The sequence below is a fragment of the Venturia canescens genome, chromosome 9 (genome assembly GCF_019457755.1).
Source record: "Venturia canescens isolate UGA chromosome 9, ASM1945775v1, whole genome shotgun sequence".
NCBI classification, from domain to species: Eukaryota; Metazoa; Arthropoda; class Insecta; order Hymenoptera; family Ichneumonidae; genus Venturia; species Venturia canescens.
Window position 1 is genome coordinate 4,349,116 of NC_057429.1, and position 23,648 is coordinate 4,372,763.

The 23,648-nt window shown below is 37.5% G+C and overlaps 2 protein-coding genes across 2 annotated transcripts; one reads left to right on the forward strand and one right to left on the reverse strand.

The window, feature by feature from the left end:
- The first annotated feature begins 835 nt into the window (after positions 1-835).
- On the forward strand, positions 836-1,909 carry LOC122416265 (uncharacterized). Its single transcript, XM_043429033.1, has 3 exons — positions 836-1,050; positions 1,137-1,546; positions 1,890-1,909. The coding sequence occupies exons 1-3, from the start codon at positions 836-838 to the stop codon at positions 1,907-1,909; spliced, it is 645 nt and encodes a 214-aa protein (XP_043284968.1).
- Positions 1,910-20,456: 18,547 nt separating this feature from the next.
- Positions 20,457-21,923, reverse strand: LOC122416266 (uncharacterized). The gene has a single exon (XM_043429034.1). It carries the CDS (start codon positions 21,921-21,923, stop codon positions 20,457-20,459), a length of 1,467 nt encoding a protein of 488 aa, XP_043284969.1.
- Between the last annotated feature and the right edge of the window lie 1,725 nt (positions 21,924-23,648).

A 23,648-nucleotide genomic window follows, 5' to 3' on the forward strand; every position in this document is an offset into this window, starting at 1 on the left:
TATGCAAGCAACTCTCCTGCGGACGTTGGAGCAATTTTTGGTGTGGGAACACCAGTGTGATACCCTCATCGAATCGCTGGAGGAGCAAGTTCGATCGAAACGACCGCGACTGGAATATCACCACTCGGTCACTTCGCAAATCTTGCGTCTCGAATGTTTGAAGCAGGCAACACGCCAACGCTTCATACATTGGGGCGGAGGATTAAATGATCATGGATTAACATGGCGTGAAATTGACAGCGCATTTGAAAATCGCTTGTCAACCGGTGCTGTGATTAATCGTGATCATATCGACCCACGAAAGTTTCTATTGGATGCGTATGAGCTTGTTGAAGAACAAGTGCAGGCTCATATTTGCAAATATAATAGTATAAAAGTGAACACTTCGTTTAACGGAGAGTTTACCGTGGGCGATAAGCGGGCAAATAAAAGTGTCAACACGGGAAATGTTGAACTTTTCACAACATCGGACTTGAGTGAGTGGTATCGGAAGCGAGTCGTGGAGCCGACTCTGAGATCGCTCGAGGAGTTCCAGGAGAGTGACAGTGGCTGGACATTAACATCAATAACAAATTTAACTGTGAACATCAACAAGTACAACGCTTTGCGGGCGGGATGTCACGTTTCATTGGTGAAACGTATACAGTTGAAAAGGGCGGTGGTAAATGTGAAATCGGCGGATAATGCGTGTTTTGGATGGGCTATGACTGCTGCACTTTATCCAGCAGAAAAAAACAGCGATCGCACATCCTCTTACCCGCATTATTCAACGATATTCAACTTCCAAGGCATCAACTTCCCTATGACGTTGGACCAGATTGGGAAATTTGAGAAGATGAATAATCTCTCAATCAATGTCTATAGCGAGAAGGAGGAAGTCATTCTACCAGTCCGTGTGAGCAAGGAGAAGAAAGAGCGACACTTCAACTTGCTTTACATCGAAGACGTGTCGGGATGTGGAATTGGACACTTCGCGTGGATCAAGAATTTATCCCGGCTCGTCAACTCACAGCTCAATTCTGATGGGCACAAGAAATACATCTGTGATCGGTAAGTATTTTTAATATACAACTGTATACATTTTTTTACGATTATGATAATATACTGTAAATATTTGAAATTTTTGATTGTTATAGATGCCTTCATTACTTCCCAACCATTGATAAGCTGCAGTTCCATGAGGTGGATTGTGGCGTTATCAACGATTGTGCCGTTCGACTACCAGCTGAGAACGACAAATGGTTGGAGTTTACCAATGCCAATCGGAAGGAGCGTCTCCCGTTCGTGGTATACGCCGACCTCGAATGCATCTTGGAGAAGACCAGCGCTGAAGAAGAAAGGGAGAAAAATAAGAGCCAACATCATCGCGTCTTCAGCGTTGGATATTATGTAAAGTGCTCCTACGATGATTCGCTTTCGGGATACCACGAACGCCGAGGTGAGGACTGCGTGGAATGGTTCGTAGAAGAACTTAAACAATTAGCTTTGCGCGTAGAAAAGATTCTTCTTACGAACGTTCCGATGAAAGAATTGTCTCCGCAAGAGTGGAGGAAATTTCGGGAAGAAAAAGAGTGCCATATTTGTGAGAAACCTTTTGTCGAGGGTGACGAGCGTGTTCGCGATCATTGCCACCTGACAGGGCAATTCAGAGGTCCGGCTCATTCAAATTGTAATTTAAACTATCAGAATTCGTTTTTCATGCCAATAGTTTTCCACAATTTATCCGGTTATGATGCACATTTTATAATTAAAGAAGTAGCAACTGCGTTCGCGGGGAAAATCGACTTGCTCCCAATAACAAAAGAAAAGTACATCTCCTTCTCGAAAACGGTTCAAACAGGCAAAGACACGCGGAAAAATATAAAATTGCGTTTCATTGACTCGCTCAGATTTCTCAATACGAGCCTAGACAAATTAGCATCCTTTTTAACTGTAGATAAACTCGCGACGTTAAAGTCGCAATTCCAAGATGTAGACCATTTTCATTTATTAACACGGAAAGGTGTCTTCCCGTACGAGTATATTGACAGTTTCGAAAAGTTGGATGAAACGGAGCTTCCACCGCGGGAAGCATTTTACAGCTCTTTAACTGATTCAACAGTTTCCGAGAAGGAGTATGCACATGCGAAAAATGTGTGGGAACGATTTTCAACGCGAACGCTCGGCGAATACAGCGATTTATACTTGAAGACTGACGTATTACTATTAGCCGATATCTTTGAGAATTTTCGCGATACTTGCCTGAAAAGTTATGGTCTTGACCCTGCGTTTTACTACACTCTCCCCGGATATACCTGGGATGCCATGATGAAATATACAAAAGTAAAGTTTGAATTGCTCACAGACATCGACATGGTATTGTTTGTGGAGAGAGGTATCCGAGGTGGTCTTAGTCAATGCTCCAAAAGACATGCCCGTGCCAATAACAAGTACATGAACTCGTATGACCCATCTATTCCATCGTCATACTTGATGTATTTTGATGTGAACAATTTGTATGGTTGGGCAATGAGTCAACCACTGCCGTATGTAGATTTCGAATGGATTGAAGACCTTGCCAACTTCAACATCGAGTCTCATCCATTTGAATCTGAAATTGGCTATATTCTTGAGGTTGATCTGGAATATCCGAAACACTTGCACGATGCACATAGTGATTTGCCATTTTGTCCAACGCATGACAAACCTCCGGGCGCGAAGCAAGAGAAGCTTCTTGCCACGGTGAATGCGAAAAAACGATATGTCATCCACTATCGTGCATTGCAGCAGTGTTTGAAACATGGTTTGACAATCACTAAAATTCATAGAGTCTTGAAGTTTAAGCAATCTTCCTGGCTCAAAACATACATTGATTTGAATACACAGTTTCGTACACGTGCGAAAAATGATTTTGAAAAAAATCTATTCAAATTAATGAATAATGCCGTGTTTGGAAAAACCATGGAGGATGTTCGTAGTCACGTCCAAGTTAAACTGTTAACGGAATGGGCAGGTCGATACGGAGCAGAGGCTATGATTGCTAAACCTAACTTTCACAGTCGAAGTATTTTTGCGGAAAATTTAATCGCTGTAGAGTTGCGAAATCTTTAAGTCAAATTCAATAAACCGATATATGTTGGCATGTCTATTTTAGATATTTCAAAAACTTGTTTATATGAATTCCATCACGAGTTCATGATGCCGTCGTATCAAAATAAATGTAAAGTCATGTATACGGATACTGATAGTTTAATTTACCACATTGAATGTGAAGATGTGTACGAGGACATGAAATGTAATCTCGACAAATATGACACCAGTGACTATCCCCATGACAACGTTTATGGTATACCGCTAGTCAACAAAAAGGTCCCGGGTCTCATGAAAGATGAGAACAATGGGGCCATAATGACCGAATTCGTTGGACTTAGATCGAAGATGTATGCGACGCGAGTTGAGGGTGAGAACGATGTCAAAAAAGCAAAAGGAGTAAAAAGTAATGTTGTGGCGAGGACCATAACATTCGAAGATTACGTGAAATGTCTCAATGAGCAGATCGAAATGAAGCGTTCTCAATCTTCAATTCGCTCGACATTACACAATGTCTATACCATCACGGAGACAAAAATTGCTCTAAGTCCACACGATGACAAGCGATATGTTATACCTGGAACGGTAGACACGTTACCATGGGGCCATTACAATATTCCCGAATTTCCAGAAGCTATGGAGGCATAGATCATTGTAAATACGAATGTGTGCTTGTGAATGTTAGAGATTGCGAGAATATTTGTACATTGAATGCGAAAAAAAAAAAATTGTGAGAGTGAGAACTTGTTCTCAACATTGATATGAAATAAAAAAAATTTTGTGCGAGAGGACTTTTCCTCAAAAACTTGTAAATTTGTAAATATATGTTGTAATTTATGTAAAATAAAAATTTTTTGTGAAAATCTGTCATTGTTTTTCTTTAATCTGCTTTTCATGCGGAGTTGGGGAAAGGTCGTAAAAATCAACCAGCCTTTCGAATTTTCCATCTTTATTGTTTACAAATCATTTTTACTTATCCAACTATTGTGTGTTTTGTCGAAACCTAGCCATTTTACGAACAACTGACTACCACGTTTCTTCAATACTTTTTCAATAAGATATATGTCGGGATATTTTGCTCGAAGCAGCTCTTGCTCATAGAAACTACCTGTGATGGGTTCATCTTGATGATCTTTTATATTATAAGTAACTGGATTAGTTTTTCTAACTCGATATATTGTAAATATTTCCGTTGTCCAGTTTGGTGTATAACCTTTTTCGAATACATTCTTAAATTTACTTATGCGTACTTTATCACCGATTTTAAATTTTGCTTGGTTTCCAACTTCTGATCTATTGTATACATTACACAACAGGCGTTTTTCATTCGCAGTGTTCACATCTTTCGGTTTCATTTTTATCGTACGATGTAATGTATCATTATATTTTATAATTAATGTATCGAGAATATCGATCCATTTCCAGTTTCCGCGAAAACTAAATTGAATCCACATTTTATTCTTAAGTGTACGATTGAAGCGCTCACAAATTGATGCTTTCAAATTACTAAATGTAGAATACAAGTGTATATTATACTTTTTCATCAAAGCCTTAAAGTCAGTATTATAAAATTCTTTTCCTTGATCGACGTGAAGATTTTTCGGTATGCGCCCTTTGCTGAGAATCGTTTCCATTGCAGCACTCACATCTTTTCCACTTTTACTCTTCAACGGTGCGGCCCAGGCGAATTTGGAGAGTATATCGATGACGGTGAGGAGAAATTTATGGTTGGAGTTGTGTTGTGCATATGCAGACATATCTACAAGATCAGCTTGCCAAGTCTCATCCAGGCCGCGTATATCCACATGTCGACGTGGATAATTCCGCCGAGCTGGCTTATGCAGTTCTTCAACCACCGCAAGCTTCTTTTCACTCATTTTTTCTTCTGCCCCCCACGGTCCTCATCAATTGCAGAAGATAAGAGTCTGGAGGATTTTTCACTGACTTATCATTAGATGATCTCGTAAAAACTTCATATCATCATGAAGTTCTGAGATTTCTCTCTTTATATTATCAATTTCTTCACGGAGATGGGCGAGCTCGGTTCTCACACGCTTTTCTGCAGCCGCCACATTCGATTCACACTTTTGATTCGTTGTATGAGTCACACTATGAGTTATAGAATGAATGTGTTTGCTGAATACACCGAGTGTTACAACATCTCGAGCATTTACTGGCTCGCCAACGTTGCTCAGTCGTTTTCGTTCCAAGTCGTAATGACCGTCCGATGTAATTTTGAATCCAGCACCTGGTTTACCTGGAGGACCTGCACCACGTCTACTCAACTTTCGTCCAAACACATCGACGCTCATGTTGGGAATGTGGATGAAAGCAAGCCATCACATGTTAATAAATGATTTCAGCTTCACGCAACTCCTCGATAATCGATATAATTTCATTCGAATGTGATGAATTTCCAGCAGCTTGAGATGCGAGCAATAAGCGAAGACGATCCACCAGCTCATTTGGATCATCCCAATGAACATAGTCGACAGAGGTATGCTTTCGTGCTACCTTATACTGAGGCAGAGCACCACCTTTCTTATCGTTGCTACCGAGCATTTGGGATATATAATTTTTAAATTTACTATTTTTATCCTGACGTATCGCACCCGTGCGTTTATAAAATTTTTTATGAGCATTCGTTGTGATGATAATTTTCTGATATTTCTCCAAGTCATTTGGTGTTAGATATTTGAGTTCGGGCTCTTTTTTAAACAACAGTTCCACCAAGCCAATACTTTTGGGATACTTTTCATCTCCAACCACTATATGATCGAGTTCGAAATGAATTGGTGAATCACCAATCATTAATCTGTTTTGAGCGAGATTTCGTACTCCATACACGCCATCTAATCTTGTTTTGTTATTACTACGCAGTAAGCCCAGATATTCACGTATCAAATTATCAACATCTCCAGATGATTCCAAGTTATCATCGTCCTCATCATCATCATTATTATCTTCATGAATATCATTATCACTATTTTTAGTTAAGGGTACACCGACATTCTCATCAGTAATTGCATCATGCCAAATATCATCTTTGAAAGAAATATCTTGCTTCATGCTATTTTCTCCAAAATTTGGAGACTCTTCCTCCTTCTCCTCCTCCTCCTCCTCTTCCTCCTTTTTAACATTTACACGTTCATTCTTAATTTTAGGTTTTTTCGTATATGAAACTAGTTCTTCTAATGGTTCAACAATCGGTTTAAACACATCTTGCATTTTCTGCTGAGCACTATCATGTCCACTTTTCAACATTCGATGTTTTCGTCTGATTGCATCACTCGCCTTGGCAAGTTCACTCAATACAGCCGTCTCCTTTAAAAGTTCTTTGCGCTTCATGTTGACACGAGTAAGTCAGACTTTAGACTGTCTTGTAAAATCCAGGGGAACAATTATTTATCATCATCATCATCATCATCATCGACAGTGAGGAAAGAATCAAATCCATTTCTATATCTTCCAGCATTCAACTCACTGTCCTTGTCAATCGTGATGAATCCATACTTGTCCGATTTCCAATACTTGACACACATTTTTTTGAAACTTGCATAAGTCATATCCGTATTGACATGATCATTATATACATGCTTGAGGTTCATATCATCTTGTTTGAATAGCACTATAAAATTTGCATTGTCTCTCACGAGATGTTCCGGAATACGAGTATACGTCTGACAGAGATAAAAACTATCCACAATCTCGTGTCTTCCCATGGAAAAAAATGCTCTCACATTGTCCTGTTTCTCACACGCTATATCGTCAAAGATGAATATGGAGTTTGGGCGAGCTTCACTAGGTGCCACAACTTGTTCATGCTCGTTAAATTGAAAAAATTCCACTCCTTCCACAGGTTTAAGCATTTGCTCGAGCAATCGGTATTTAGGCTGCTTCAAAGATTTCGAGTATAGATATATATTCTCAAATCTCAAACCATTTGGATGTATTAGGAGCGTGAGTAAGGCATTCGTTTTTCCACAATTCGAGGGGCCACAAAATACGGCTCGAATGCTGTTAGGTAGTAAGTTTCCATGACGCTTCTTCACACTACCCGCTCCAACAATAAATTCATCGAAATTTATTATGGGGAGTTGACCGCTCGAAACTTGTTTCTTCGACTTCATCTCGCGTGCGACTGATTGAAAAAATCATATAAATGCAACTTTATAATGTTGGAATAGTCAGTCGAGTTGTAACCACTGCAGAGTGATGATTGTACATGATAAACCTGGTAAAGGTTTGGTAAACAGTATAATCAACAATCTCCCCGTGGAACTACATCTACCGGGATATCAATATTGTGGACCCGGTACGAAATTGATCAAACGTCTTGCTCGTGGTGATCCTGGTATAAACGCGCTGGACGCTGCGTGTAAAGAACACGATATCGCATATTCGAAAAATCGTGAAAACTTGGAAGCACGACATCTGGCGGATAAAATTTTGGCTGAACAAGCCTGGCAACGTGTAACCTCGAAAGACGCAAGTCTTGGTGAAAGAGCAAGTGCTTGGGCCGTGACAAACATTATGAAGGCGAAAAAGAAATTTGGTCTAGGTATGAAAGGAGTGACGAAAAAGACCAAAAAAAGTGTTTGCCTGAAAAAGATCATCAGTGCTGCAAAGAAAGCCATGGTTCGTAGTGGTGACCCCCGTGAAATCGTCATGTCAGCATTGAAAGGTGCGCGTGCCAGTGTTAAAGGTGTTAAAGTACGCACGCCTCGGGTTCTACCTGTACCTCGCAAAATCGGCGGTTTATTGCCCTTCCTCGTACCCATCTTTGCCGGCCTTAGCGCCGTTGGTGCACTGTCTGGTGGAAGTGCTGCAATAGTCAAAGCTGTAAATGCTGCTCAAGCGGCTAAAAAGGAATTGGAGGAAAGTAAACGTCACAACCGAACACTCGAGGCCATCGCTTTGGGTAAAGGTTTACATCTGAAACCATACAAACAGGGTTTGGGTCTTTACCTCGGGACAAAAAACGTATAATCACGCTACCACATCAACCACTCACCGACATCGATCTGCTAAAGTATGCGAGAGCCATGAAAATTCGTAACTTTCGTGGGGTTTTCATGCGTGACACTTTGCCTGAAAATGGACCACTCAAACAAGAATCAGCAATCGTGAATTTGGATGAAAATGTGGGCCCTGGGACACACTGGGTTGCATATAAAAAGAATGGTCAACGAGTCACATACTTTGACAGCTTCGGTAATCTCCCACCTCCACCCGAACTCATGAAATACTTCAATGTTGGTAGCGTGAAATACAATTATAAAAAGTATCAGGAATACGATACAATAATATGCGGGCATTTATGCTTGAAATTTTTGTGTGGACAACTAAATCGACGAGACAATTATGCACTATATAAATGAGGACTATGGAGCTGCGTGTTTAGTTCTAAATCTGCGAGCATCATGGATGATAGTTTGACGATCACCATTACTGGATCATCCTCCATACTCGAGGCACAATTTTTTCCACCCATCGAACTATCGCCCGACAAAAATTATACTCTTGGACTCGTCGAGCTGCTCACATTCAATTCGATTCCAAATATCGACATTGGTTGCAATGAATTTCACGTTGGAAATCATGTGGTGACCATTCCAACGGGCAGCTATGAAATTGAAGATATTGAAAAATATTTGAAAACTGAGTTGGCATCTAAAAACATACAAATTCAGCTTAAGCCGAATAATTATACGCTACGCAGTGAAATTGAGTGCAATCAATCGATTGATTTTACATCCAAAAATTCGATTGGACCTTTGCTGGGTTTTACGTCGCGTCGATTGGAGCCCAATAAAAGACATGTGTCCGATCTACCCGTGTCCATTCTCAAAGTGAACGCCATTCGAGTCGAGTGTAACATAACCACTGGTGCATACATCAACGGGCGAAAAGTTCATACAATTCACGAATTTTTCCCATCTGTACCGGCCGGCTATAAAATCATCGAAGTACCGTCGAGCGTCATTTATCTACCAATCACAACTCGTCGCATTGACAATATACAGCTTCGTATTGTCGATCAAGACGGAGATTTGATCAATTTCCGCGGTGAAGTCATCACCATAAGACTTCATATAAAATCTCAATGGGCATAATTTACAATCATCGTATTGGCAATATTAATAAGCCAACATGGGATCGCGAAAGCAGTCGTCGATCAACGCTCAAAGAGCTAACACCTCAAAACCTTCTGCTATTGAAGAGTTTGGGTCTCAAAATTCGTGGTGTTCGCGTGTGAGAAATTATCTGCTTTGCTCGTTGTGCATCTGCTGCCTGCAATGGAGGAAGAAATCGTAAACATCCAGACACCCGTCATGTTTGACGAATCCATCATACATTATGAGGTTCATGCTCATCAACCATACGCATCGTCAACATACAACAATAGTGATGAAATACGTATTTCAATCCAGCATCAAGATTTATCAATTCTACCGAGTAAAAGTTCAATTCACATTTGCGGCAAACTGACAAAGGCGGATGGTGCAGCGTTAGCTGCAACGAGCCTCGTCAACAATGCCATTTGTCATTTATTCGAGGAGGTGCGTTATGAACTTAACGCAGTTGAAATCGATCGTAATAAAAATGTCGGAATCACATCTCTCATCAAAGGATATACATCTCATTCGTCGGCGAGAAGTGCAATGCTTGAGAACACCGGTTGGCTCGATGTTGAGGAGACTAAACAAATTGTAGACGTAGCAGGCAACTTTGACGTATGCATACCACTGAGCATGCTGCTGGGATTTGCTGAAGATTATCGAAAAATGGTGGTGAATGCAAAGCACGAATTGATTTTGACTAGATCACGTTCCGATGATAATGCCATAGTTCAACCAGCCGCTGAAGATTATAAAATTACACTACGGAAAATTGAATGGCTCGTTCCATACGTCACCGTGGCGGATAAACGGAAAATTCAATTGCTGAAATTCATCGCCAAAGATACCCCAATTCCAATGAGTTTTCGTACGTGGGAATTGTATGAATATCCAATGTTACCGGCGACATCGAAACACGTGTGGTCAGTCAAGACATCAACGCAGCTGGAAAAACCTCGATATGTGATCCTGGCATTCCAAACAGGACGAAAGAATAATAAGAGGCAAAATGCGAGTAATTTTGATCATTGCAACGTTACTGATGTAAAATTATACTTGAATTCACAATGTTATCCTTATGGTAATATGAATTTGAATATAGAACAAAATCAGTATGCAGTACTCTACGATATGTATACAAACTTTCAACCAATGTACTACAATAAGGAGGCCGAACCATGGCTTACAAAAGCGGATTTTCTCAAATTTGCACCTCTCATTGTGATTGACTGCTCGAAGCAGAACGATTCTCTCAAGTCTGGACCTGTTGATGTGCGCCTCGAATTTGAAACAAGCACAAATATTCCAGCACAAACATGCGCATACTGCCTTATTCTACACGATCGCATCGTTGAATACAATCCTGTGAGTGGTGGGGTGAGAAAATTGGTATAAAACCGTACCATCAACTTCTTCGGCCAACAGTCATCATGGATTTTGTCATCGATCTACAAGGCTTCAAAGGACCCATCAATGAGTTTATACTCAAAGAAATTTCAATCATTCGTGCGGACGTGAAGAATGCTGAACCTCTCACACTTTTCTTCGCACCACCGTATGCATGGGATTCTCTGCCGACAAAGTATAAAACGACAAACAAATGGCTGGAACGTAATTTTCATGGATTGTCATGGGATTTTGGTGTAATACCATACGATGCTGCAAGAGGAATAATTCAAACTATCTTACGCGGCGCTCATACCATCTTCGTAAAAGGCGGCGAAAAGTCTTTATGGCTGACGAACTTTTTGGATCTGTCAACGGAGATTGTCGATTTGGAGACTTTGGACTGCCCATCGTTGAAAAAACTGCCGAAAAATCCATCGAAATGCGACCATCACCACCACATCAACGAATCGAAATTTAATTGTGCAACGAAGAATGTAAAATCTTTGCAAAGCTGGTTATACGTATATCATGCATTATGTAATAGAGGGATCTTGGAATAAACAAAACAATTTTTTCATAAATGTGTAATTTTATTTATACAATATTCTTCCTCCTCCTCCTCCTTCAATATACATTTCATCGGTGATTCAGATATATACATTTTTGCGTTGAGAATATTAGAAATCTCTTTGAGAAAATTCAATAGCGTTCCAATCACCACCGAGATATTTCATGTATAGTTGTCCACAATGAGTCGTTTCCAGAAGTTTCTCGAATACCGCTGGATTCTGATCGAATGCCTTGACAACTCGCGGTGGCAGGAATACGGTGAATTCATTCCCGATTTCGGCGACGTATCTTTTTCCCCATTTGGTATCTGCTGTCCTCACGTCCGAGACGCGATATTCTTCGTTGACTTGGAGTTCTTTCAGCTTCTTGGCAGGGAGATACTCTGACTTTGCGATGATATTGTTGATGGCGGAGAACTCCATTATGGATATAGTTTTTTGAGATTTTCTTTAAAGAGCAAGTCTTGACTCAACTTTACGAAGACGTGAAGTGATGCTTTTTTCTTCTGGACTCTGCTATTTGTAGTTTTTCCATCTATCCCTACCCCAAAACTGAACCATCCCCTTCCACACGCTTTCAAACAGGTTCAAACGTGATCTATATTGGAATCGATGCAATCTCCTCCGGTGGTCCTTTTTTCTGTACAGGCTCTTTGATTCCGCCGACGTTATGAGCACGTGCATTCTAAACTTGTTTAAACACGTTCACAGCATTTCCTACAATTTCGACGTTGCGGAGCCGAACCGTCAATATGATCGTCCATCGATGATACATTCCAATGTTCAACGCAACGACGTAATAATGCAATCTCATTATCGGATTTGTAATATTCCGGTAAACGATCCCACAAAATATCTGTATATTCACCAAAGTATTCCTTGAAGATGGTTGGAGATATAATTTGGAGCTCCTCCGATGTCATTTCACAGGGATTTTTTATCCGTAAAGTCCCATAGATGTTTACAAGTCGTTCCATAATCGAGCACTTTTCACAATTTCTACGTCTGGGTCTAGCTGAATCAACATGAGTTCGCACCCAGGGTTGATTGAAATGATCGAAACACAATTGATATGATTGCACATCAGCATCACACTGCAAATACTTGGGTAAACGATCCCATAACGTAGGAATAGAATTACTATAGTACTTTAAAAGCAAAGCCTTCGGCAATGACTCAAGTTCATTTTCCGTTAATGTCGATGGATCTTTTGCTGGATGGATAGCATACATACTAGCACACCTTTCCATCGCGACGTTTACTTTCAGAATAAGCGTTCGATGTGAAAATTTTTTTTTTCTCGGAAAACATTCAAACAACTCTCAAGTCAAAAGTTCGGGGAAGGGCAGGTGCATTTTGAAAAAGAAATCTCGTCGGATCTTGCGCCGTCTCAGGAATGTAGAGATATGTAACACTGGACATTTATCATTAGACGTCGTGTGACGTGCAATTCTCGGAATAACAATAAACCATAAACTTCCCCTAGGAAAAAAAAGGTTGGGACAAGTACATTGATGGTCCCTCGTTTGCTGATAATTCCATCAATAAAAAAAACTTTAAAAAAATTTTCTTTTTAAATTGTCAAAAAAATTATTTTATAAAAAAAAATACAGAACAATTCGAAAAAATTTTCACAAATCTTGAAAAAACATTATCTGTAAAAAAAAATTAATCTGTATCTATTTTTTAAAGTGTCAAAAGAATCAAATAACAAGTAAAAAATAAAAAACTGAAAAATCGCGCTTGAAATCATTTTGGAAACCAATGCCTCATTCTTCTTATTTGATTCGAACAGCTAAATCAATTGAAAAAAATTCCATCTAATTTACGTGCAGCATTAAAATTTATTATATCAATTCGAGGCCAAGTATTTTCTAATTAATTGAAAAAAGTTACCACTTGAGTTACGTGCAGCACTAAAATTTATGATATCAATCGAAGGACAAGTAATTTATGAGTAACTCCAAATTTCAACATTATGGAATTGTTCTAAGAAGCTTTTAAATCCAAAAAAATCACATGCAAGCTAGTCATTTCTTACTCTATGGTGGCAAAGACTTATAAGAAAATCGATACTTTTCAGACTTTCAGGAGCTTCTGATATTATTCACAATATTCGACGTCGATTGGATCGATACAAATTATGTTTAAATATGAGTTAAAAGTACTTGTCCGGCCCATCACTATTCATTCAAATAAAAATCAATCATAAAAAAACGAAATTGTACGGCAGAATCCGGTTAAAAATTTATTGACATGCGATTTATTATTAGTTTAATGTTCTTAATAAAAGTATAGGTTAGTTATTATACCGAATGAAATTCGTTCGCTGGAAAAAGTGAGAAGTAAAAATTGCCGTCATTCCAATACCAACTGGGGAGTTATTTTTGGAAGCTTGAACATATTTAATGTGCAAAATGTTTTTTATTTATCGATGCACAATAACATCCCTTGTATAGTACAGGACAATTCGTTTCCATTCTTATTCAATTAGTGCAATTAAGGGAATATTACTTGAAGATAACTCTCTAAATTCGCTCTGCATAAATATTTGTGCTCGATCAGTTCTAGAGAAGCCCTGATTTTTATTTGAATAAACAATTTTAATGGAAAGTGACGGGCCGGACAAGTACTTTTAACTCATATTTAAACATAATTTGTATCGATCCAATCGACGTCGAATATTGTGAATAATATCAGAAGCTCCTGAAAGTCTGAAAAGAATCGATTTTCTTATAAGTCTTTGCCACCATAGAGTAAGAAATGACTAGCTTGCATGTGATTTTTTTGGATTTAAAAGCTTCTTAGAACAATTCCATAATGTTGAAATTTGGAGTTACTCATAAATTACTTGTCCTTCGATTGATATCATAAATTTTAGTGCTGCACGTAACTCAAGTGGTAACTTTTTTCAATTAATTAGAAAATACTTGGCCTCGAATTGATATAATAAATTTTAATGCTGCACGTAAATTAGATGGAATTTTTTTCAATTGATTTAGCTGTTCGAATCAAATAAGAAGAATGAGGCATTGGTTTCCAAAATGATTTCAAGCGCGATTTTTCAGTTTTTTATTTTTTACTTGTTATTTGATTCTTTTGACACTTTAAAAAATAGATACAGATTAATTTTTTTTTACAGATAATGTTTTTTCAAGATTTGTGAAAATTTTTTCGAATTGTTCTGTATTTTTTTTTATAAAATAATTTTTTTGACAATTTAAAAAGAAAATTTTTTTAAAGTTTTTTTTATTGATGGAATTATCAGCAAACGAGGGACCATCAATGTACTTGTCCCAACCTTTTTTTTCCTAGGGGAAGTTTATGGTTTATTGTTATTCCGAGAATTGCACGTCACACGACGTCTAATGATAAATGTCCAGTGTTACATATCTCTACATTCCTGAGACGGCGCAAGATCCGACGAGATTTCTTTTTCAAAATGCACCTGCCCTTCCCCGAACTTTTGACTTGAGAGTTGTTTGAATGTTTTCCGAGAAAAAAAAAATTTTCACATCGAACGCTTATTCTGAAAGTAAACGTCGCGATGGAAAGGTGTGCTAGTATGTATGCTATCCATCCAGCTAAAGATCCATCGACATTAACGGAAAATGAACTTGAGTCATTGCCGAAGGCTTTGCTTTTAAAGTACTATAGTAATTCTATTCCTACGTTATGGGATCGTTTACCCAAGTATTTATAGAGCATTTATTTTATAAAGAGCACGGTCGAAAGCGGGTTGGAGGCCGGGATATGATTTTCAGCTTATAACGTTGGTTTCCACGAAAAAAGACCTATTTTTCGTAAAAATTGTACTGGAAATTTTTCGTCACAGGTCTATTCTTGAACTTTGGCGATTTTTTCTCTTGTACTCTAGTTTATTTTGTCAATGGGGAACACAAGAGCACGGTCGAAAGCGGGTTGGAGGCCGGGATACGGTTTTCGGCTTATAACGTTGGGTTCCACTAAAAAAGACTTATTTTTCGTAAAAATTGGACTGGAAATATTTCGTCACAGGTTTGTTCTTGGCCTTTGGGGATTTTTTTCCTTGTACCCTAATATGTTTTGTCAATTAGGAACCAAAGAGCACGATGGAAAGCGGGTTGGAGGTCGAGATATAATTTTCGGCTTATAACGTTGGTTTCTATGAAAAAAGACCTATTTTTCATCCAAATTGTACTGAAAATATTTCGTCACAGGTCTCTCCTTGGACTTTGGCGATTTTTTTCCTTGTACACTAATATGTTTTGTCAATTAGGAACCAAAGAGCACGGTGAAAAGCAGGTTATAGGTCGTGATATGATTTTCGGCTTATAACGTTGGTTTCTACGAAATAAGACCTAAATTTCGTCAAAATTGTACTGGAAATATTTCGATAGAGGTTTGTTCTTGGACTTTGGTGATTTTTCTCCTTGTCTTCTAATATGTTTTGTCCATTGGAAACTCAAGAGCATGCAGCAATGCTTGTTGCGGGCTGAGATATGATTTCCGGCTTATAACGTTAGTGAAAAGAAAGGAAAAGAGGAAAGATAGATCAAATTCAAGACACAACGAATCCAACAGAATTGGCCATTTTTAAATGTCGTTTTTGCATTCTGAATCTAGACATTTTCGTGTCATCCAAAACATGCCCTCGATGAAATATATTTCCAAAGTTTGCAAGTGGCCGCGGAGATCCAATTATCTACAGTTTGATAGTTGCAGAAAAAAGGCACCCGGAAACATTTAAAACGCTATAGCTCCGGTAAAGAGTCTCTGGCAGCAACTCGTCATGTCATGTTGTTATAAATGTACTTGTCTCAGAGTCACTGCCGCGACTCTAGATATGTCAGAATTCAAAGAAGTAAAAAAAACTGAGCGTACTTAGACGATTAAGGTACCTGCATTGGTTGTGGAGGAAAACATTTCATTTCAGGATAATTTAGAAATAAATTTAGAAATTAAGAAATTTATCATGGAATTTAGAAAAAGGAAAATTAAGTTAAATAGTAAAGCTGAAAACTATTGTGATGAATTTTTGAAATTACATGTTACGGTTGGAGTAAAAAATTAAAATGATTGGCACACATGCTGCGACACAAAAATATCAAAGTTTGAAGTTATTCGCTCTATACCGCAGTAATACAAACTTCAATACTATTTGAAAAGAAACACTTTAAAACTTGCTGAACAAAGTTCCATTCCATATTACTATAATCAAAGATAGGGGATGATACTAGCACATATACTTATCCACAGAAATTTCAAAGTTCGCAGGTATCTGCGCAATTAGTTTGGAACACAACAATTTCAAATCCATCCATAAATGAGCAACTAAAGACTTTTCCAATGAATTTTTCACTTCATATTTATGTTACGGTGAGAGTCAAAAAGTAAAATGAATGGCACAGTATATAAATTTTATAGTTTGCAGATTTTTGCTGTATGTCAGTGATCCAAATATATAGTATTATAGTGAAAGGGTGTTAGAAGTCATGATGTTACATTAAAATGACATAGCGCCCATAACATTCTGAAATTCTCTAGGTTTCCATGATGCAGTTTGCAGAATAGGAATACTCAACATACACGTTATTTCATAAGTATTGTTGTCAAAATTTGTGTTTGCCTACCGCATTTCGAAGATTTAACTTTTCATATTATCAGCAAAAAAAGCATCCAAAGACTTTTTGGAACAAGTTTCATAATTTATTACTCGACAGGCCAGGTGGAAAAAGTATAACTACACTTATATCAACACCAGAAACTGTTTTGAGAATCTAATATAGAAAATGTGCGAATAATGATCATAGTCGGAAACCACTTGAATCAGGTTACCACAATCAGCATAAAGAAATGGTAGAAAATTAAAGGACACATATTAGGCAACCAATTAATAGTATGTATCTATCCGCTGCAAACTGATGGAGTCAAAACAAGGATCGGAAAGAGCAGAGCCAGACTCAATAGGAAGCAAAATATGGGAATATTCAAAAATAATGATGACACAAAAAATAAATTAGAAAACATTTATTCGATAGGAGTTTCTCATATTATATATACTAACAGTTCCGTGTGTTCTTGTTTTATATCAACCATAATATTTGAGATCACAAAAAGAAAATTTGACGTTATAAGTTGACGAACATTTTTTCTTACAACTTCCAGACCTATTTTTGATAAACTGATTTGCTTTATTTATATTATTCACTAACTATGCGAACGTTTGTTACATATGTCCCGCACTTCGTAACGTCAAACCCCGGCCGGTTCGTTGTTACCACACAGCTATCAAAGGGAATTCGTATATATAACCTACATAATTACACATGATATATAATGACGCAACTGACGATATATTTACACTGAACAATATTCCGCGCAATCTGGTTTAATTGAAAGATTATCTCAGTTGACACTTATTTCCAATCGAATGAAATAATGAAATCTTGAAAAGTTTCGTTGACATATGCATCGCGCATTTTTTATATTTTTTATTTGCACACATAGATCACAGTCTACATTTACGCGGCCGCTTTTATACCGGTTTAGTATACCACAAGTTTTAACTAAATAAATATTAACCACTTTTCACTAACCATGTTCATTTATTAATTAGAGTCCGCACACAACAGCACTTTGGGGATCATAACCTCACCTGTCAAAATGACGTTCAGTATGAAAACAAGTCTCGGGTGGTTTCGGAGGTGCGTATCGATGTATTGATATCATATAACCTATTTACAATGATATAAATGATAAACTTATTTTCAGTCAAACGAATTAATGAAATCTTAAAAAGATTCGTCGACATGCATCGCGTATTTTTTTATTTTATTCTTTTTTACACACGTCGGATCACAGACTACATTAACGCGACTGCTTTTATACCGGTTTCGTTTAGCATTCCACAGGTTTTAGTACTATGCACTTCGTTAGATGACCAAAGTTTTCTTTATTTATCCCACACGTATTCCATAATGTCAAAACTCCGTTTGTTTATACGATGATCGAAAACTGACACATGGTTTATATATATATATATATATATGTTTATGACGAGGTAGATATCAGGACCAAGTATACAAACTGTGGTAGTGCCATACAAACTTCTACAAATCGGTTCTGAGGTATACAAATTTGTCTGTATGCATATGTATATCGATTGTCAGGTTATATAATGTAATTTCAATTTTTTATATGATCGGGTTGATATTGGGATCGGCATTATTTTTATAAGATGGCACATAACAGGCCCAGAAATAACACGAAACTCATATCTGGATAGATATTGTCCATCGCATTAATGAATTTTATACTCGCTTCTCTGATCTATGATAATTTGATGTTAGATTAAATGAAGAACGCTTTTTCATTCCAATATGAATAGGCAAATATCAAGAAACAATCGTGGCTCGTTATATAATATAGAAATAACTTTGACTAATTCCCTTGACTTTGGCTTTTGATTACTGCGATCCATGGCGATCTCAGTTCAATAAAATATTCTCTTGCAAAAAGTAGTTAGGATATCATCTATGAAATCACTTTCTATTCTTTATATTCTTCGTTCTTACGACATTGCGAAAGCCCGAAGATACCCAACAATCGTAATAATACAAATAATACAGCTATTTTCCCAAAATTATCAATTCTTCATGAAATTGTTTAGAAAGACAAAGTGAAGGATTGTTCGATCTACTTCCAGGAGTATTCCGACAAACTCTGGAGCTTTCCTCGATCTTTATGAGTCGATATCATCCTCGATGAAACGAAATTTTTCAAATTTTCCGGCGATTGCTTCAACGTTTCGATTTAGATTTTTTTGAGCAAATCGCACTGTAAGTTTTGAGCAAATTTATAAGTTTACTCGTGTTTCTATTCCAGTGACCAAATATTATGAGGCAGGAGACATGACAACTCTGAGTAGCTGTTTTAGTCTTTCTTCGAGGTCAAGCAATCTGAACCATCTTCGACTTGGTAAAAACTCGCTATTTCTCAATGTATTATCGAAAACGATGAATACAGGAATAATCGCAGAGAATAGAAATGCATTTCAAGATTTTTAGGAATGTTTACAGAAATCGTATGGTTCTGTTTTTCGCTAATCGATAATACGGATTCTATTTCGAAGTCGTTGATCAAAATCATATTAACATTTTGATCGGTAAATCAAATAGAATGTACTTGATTATATCAATAAATAGAACGGGCTTGATCATGAGTATGTTTAACCTCGACCAGCAGGGTCGACGGGCTGTAAATATTTCAAAGTATACAATATTAATAAAAACAAATAGAAACCGTAGAAAACAAATTCTGATATATGAAAATGATTTGGTACGATCCAAGAACCCTATTGATCATCAAAACCTTTGATTTTTCGGAACTCTCGATTTTTATCGAAGATTCGTGTATGCGTCTGTTTGTTATCCTCCTGAGATCAGGCATTCGTTTCTCCCAATTATAATTTAATCTTCAGTTAGATTCACTTCTGTCACATTTTCATGTATAAAAACTGAACCGAAAACCGATAGTTATGAATTCGTTGAAAATTATTTTTTTCTACTCTACTGTCGAAGTGAGCCTCGAATTTGAAGAAAAAAAAGAGTTTTTTCGGAGTTACCGATTTCGTTCAGTCGATCTTTTCATTTCTTGGAATTTCTGTAATTACAATTTCATTTCTGTTGAAGTTTCTTCATCAAAATAGCGTTAGTTAACGTCATAGAAACTAGTCAGCTTTTGAACGTTTTTTGAGGTGAAGATAATGATGCTATTTTCGAAGGTTTACAGATTAACAAAATAATAATGGATTTTATTACTCGCCACTAATTTAATAAACGAATTAAGTATAGATGATATTTTATGTCAAGCAATATTGACAAAAGTCAAAGGATTACATTGAAAGGATTGTGAACCTAGGTAAATAAAAGAAATCGGTATAATTTTTCCATGTCTTTTTTTATATATATAAATATTGAACATCAGAAAGAAAACTTTATTAAAGGATCAGAAATATGCTCAAAAAGCTTCGTTTTTTTTGTTTCTTCATATTTTGAGCAATATTTCAAAACTTTTTTTTTTTGATTTGGTTATTGACCCATGTTTTTAGAGATGCCATATTTCGTGAAAAAACACCAGGATTCCTGGCCAAGACGCCCTCAATGTCTTTGAACGACGGCAATCGGTTTTCGTCGATGAAAACTTTAAACTCTCGGAAAGCAACATTTTTTTCCTGTTGAGTCCAACGTACACGCTTACATTTGCCATATGGTGACGCTGAAATAAATATCAATACATGAGTTTTCATTTCAATAAGCATTTTTATTTAAATATATTTGCCTTTACCTGATCGAGTTTTCTTTGTTGTTTTTGAACATTCACCAAATGACGTGTTGCCATGCATACTTTTGTTTGATTCATCAAACAATTCTCCGGATCCGTGTACCGGGTCACCAGTACGTGCTGCAGTAGTTCCGGGGTCATCCACATCGCTTTCGTCATCGGCATCTGAAATTTGACCGAGCCTACCCTCACCACAGCCTTGTACGGTCTCGAGTAATTTGGTCATATGCAGAATCTCCCTGACAATTATCGGTTGCCTGTAATAATCTCGATGTATTTGCTTTGAGTGTCCTAAGAAGTTTGCTAAGTCCGATATTTCCTGATCGGACAGATTAAAACTGACACACATTGTTGCGACATGTTTCCGGAGTGTCGTTCCCCGCAATGAAATTGGATTTGGTGCACCACATTCTTCCGCATAGCGTCTTAATAGTTCATAAGCTCGCAAATATTTAAAGTCTCCCTTGAGGTATCCGGCTACACCAAAAAGATAAGGGCTCTTGGAATCGACTCCTGCTTGCTTTCTGTACGCCAAAAACAAATCGATGCATTTTCGAAGATCTTGATGTACTAAGACCGCTACCGTGCGGACCAATTTGCCACGGATTTCAAAACGGACGTAGTGTGCCGCTGAATTTTTTTGCTCCATAGAAAGATTATCATATTCTGGACCGATGTTGTGGGCTCCAATTTTTTCATGCGATCGATAGTCTTCGATGTAAATCCGTTCGAGTTCTCCCGGACGACGACGGTTAAATAGCAGGAGTGATACCAACACTGATGATGCCAAGTCCGTCCAAGCTTGACGATTGAACTTTTCTTCCAATGCAGAAAAATTTTGTTTGATTTTGTCACGGAGAAACATTTGGAGTTTGGTTAAGTCCTCGTTTGTTGGCAGCACTATTTTTTTATTACGTTTTTCTCTGGCGCAAGTTTCTAAAGCTGTACGAGCGATGCTGGACCCATAATCTTCAGTTAACAACTTGATGAAATCTTCAGTCAAGATTTGATTCTCTTTGTTCTGATCTTTAATGTATTTGGAAACACACAACTTTCCAACTTGTTTGAGTAATGTACCCAAAGCAGTCGCAAGCGATGGCACTCTGAATCCTGTCTGAGTTTCATTGAGTCCAGCGAGCGATTGAATCGCTGATATTACAGCATCGTAATTTTTCGGGTAAAAGACGCTGAACAAATCAGAAATATCTTTCGATTTTTTACGTGCCTCGATTAAAAATCTTCCAAGCTGTCTCATTTTTTGTCTGATCATATCGTAGAAGTGCGGATCCTGATATTTTTGACAAAGTTTATTTCCGAAAAGAATTATAAGATGATCGTACCGTATTGCTCTGACGACTTGATCATCTTTCATAGTAGGAAATACTCGTTGGCGCAAAACATTGCTCGCTGCGTGATGGATGCGACCGGTTTTAGCTTTTGAATTTATCATTAGGTCCCTTCGAGTTTTATCTTTTTTTTTTAAACATCGTCGTGCATGGTGGCGTAATGATGATTTTGAATAATCTCCTAAGCATCCTGGGCACGTTGCGAAATCGGTTGCATTTTTGCGATAGCGAGCGTTTGGCCTCCTCATAACTTTTCTTTCACCAGTATTATGAGCACGATTCGTGTTGAATAAGTAGTATCCTTTTTTGCGAATAATCGCCATGATGTGCTTCCTTTCGACACTGCCCGTCCTGTACGATAACATTTCAGCAACGTGCTCTTCGGATTTATGTTTCCGTATGACATGGCGGCAAAGCTTCACTTGAATCGTGTGACAATAGCAGCAATAATCTTTTTTCGATCCCGACTCCGCCGTTGTAACAACCAAATCTTGATCGTCTGGAGCACTATGACCCTCAATATTGACACTTTGTGTAAATGTATGTGTCGTAGTGTTTGCTGAAACGTTGGAGTCGTTCTTCGGCAAAAGGTCGTTTTCATCATCGCCTCCGCTTTCCTCATTTTCATCTGACGGACTTGAATCAGGAATAAAATTAGGATCGTCGATAATAGAGCTGATGTCGTCATCTCTCTGGACAGCTGCATTGAATCTGTCTTCTGAGGATCGGTCTTCTAAGAGAATGACAATCACGTTATTACCAAGTTAATTTGAATTGTGAAGAATATGATCATGGATCAAGGAATTTAAATACCTTCTTCATCGATGAATGTAGAAGAATGAACGGCGATTTCTCCTGACATATTATTTGCGTACTTTGCACTATCAAGTGTGAAGGTATTCGGATTATGTTCCTCACTATTTGAGTATTCTGTAGACCCAGAGAAAGCTTTTTTCCAAAGAGGATCATCAGCATTCAGCAAAATCTGTGCTACTCCGTTCAGAGATTCACTCAGTTCTGTAAATAATATTGTACATAAGTATTTAGTCTTAATTTTTGAATATTGTTGATTTTCGAGTAAATATATATTGAACACACCAGGTATTCTTATAATTTGATCATCAATGATTGTTGGCATTTTTCGAGTCAAGACTTTATTCGGATGGTCCAATTGATTTCCATTTATATCATCGATTGATATACTACTCGTCTGGTAGGGCGCAAGTAAATACTCATCGTCTCCATTGGCCTGCGGTATTGTGTCAATTTCTGTTGCGAGTTTTGAAAATTCCCATTAGATATTCCGTAGAGAATCGGAAAATTGTTTCGCATTAAATAAATTTAGTATTGATAATAATATAAACGGAATAAAAGTACACAATAATGAAATGGATTTTCATTATATTTGAAAAAAGATTACGCAGACTGTTTTCTTTATCATTCGTCTAAATACTTCAATCACACGAATACTTTGATCGTTCGAAAGAACTTATATATTTAAAAACTGGTGATTTCCTAAATGTCATGCAAATAATTAGTGAAGTGGTAATAAACAATCGGCGATAACGGTAATTCATAACTGGACCCTACAGTATCATTATATACGAACTTGTAAGATCATGTTTATTATGAAGAAGAAATTCAATGCTGTTAACTTCGTCGATCAGAGAAATGTCATTTATATCGCCTTGCACCGATTTTACATCCATTTGCACGTCTCGGAGTAGGAGTTTATCTTTTTCTTCAACCCATGAAAATTCGATGCGATCGTTTCCTATTCATAAACAATCGAGTCCATTTCAATGAAATTGAATTTAATATACGGAACA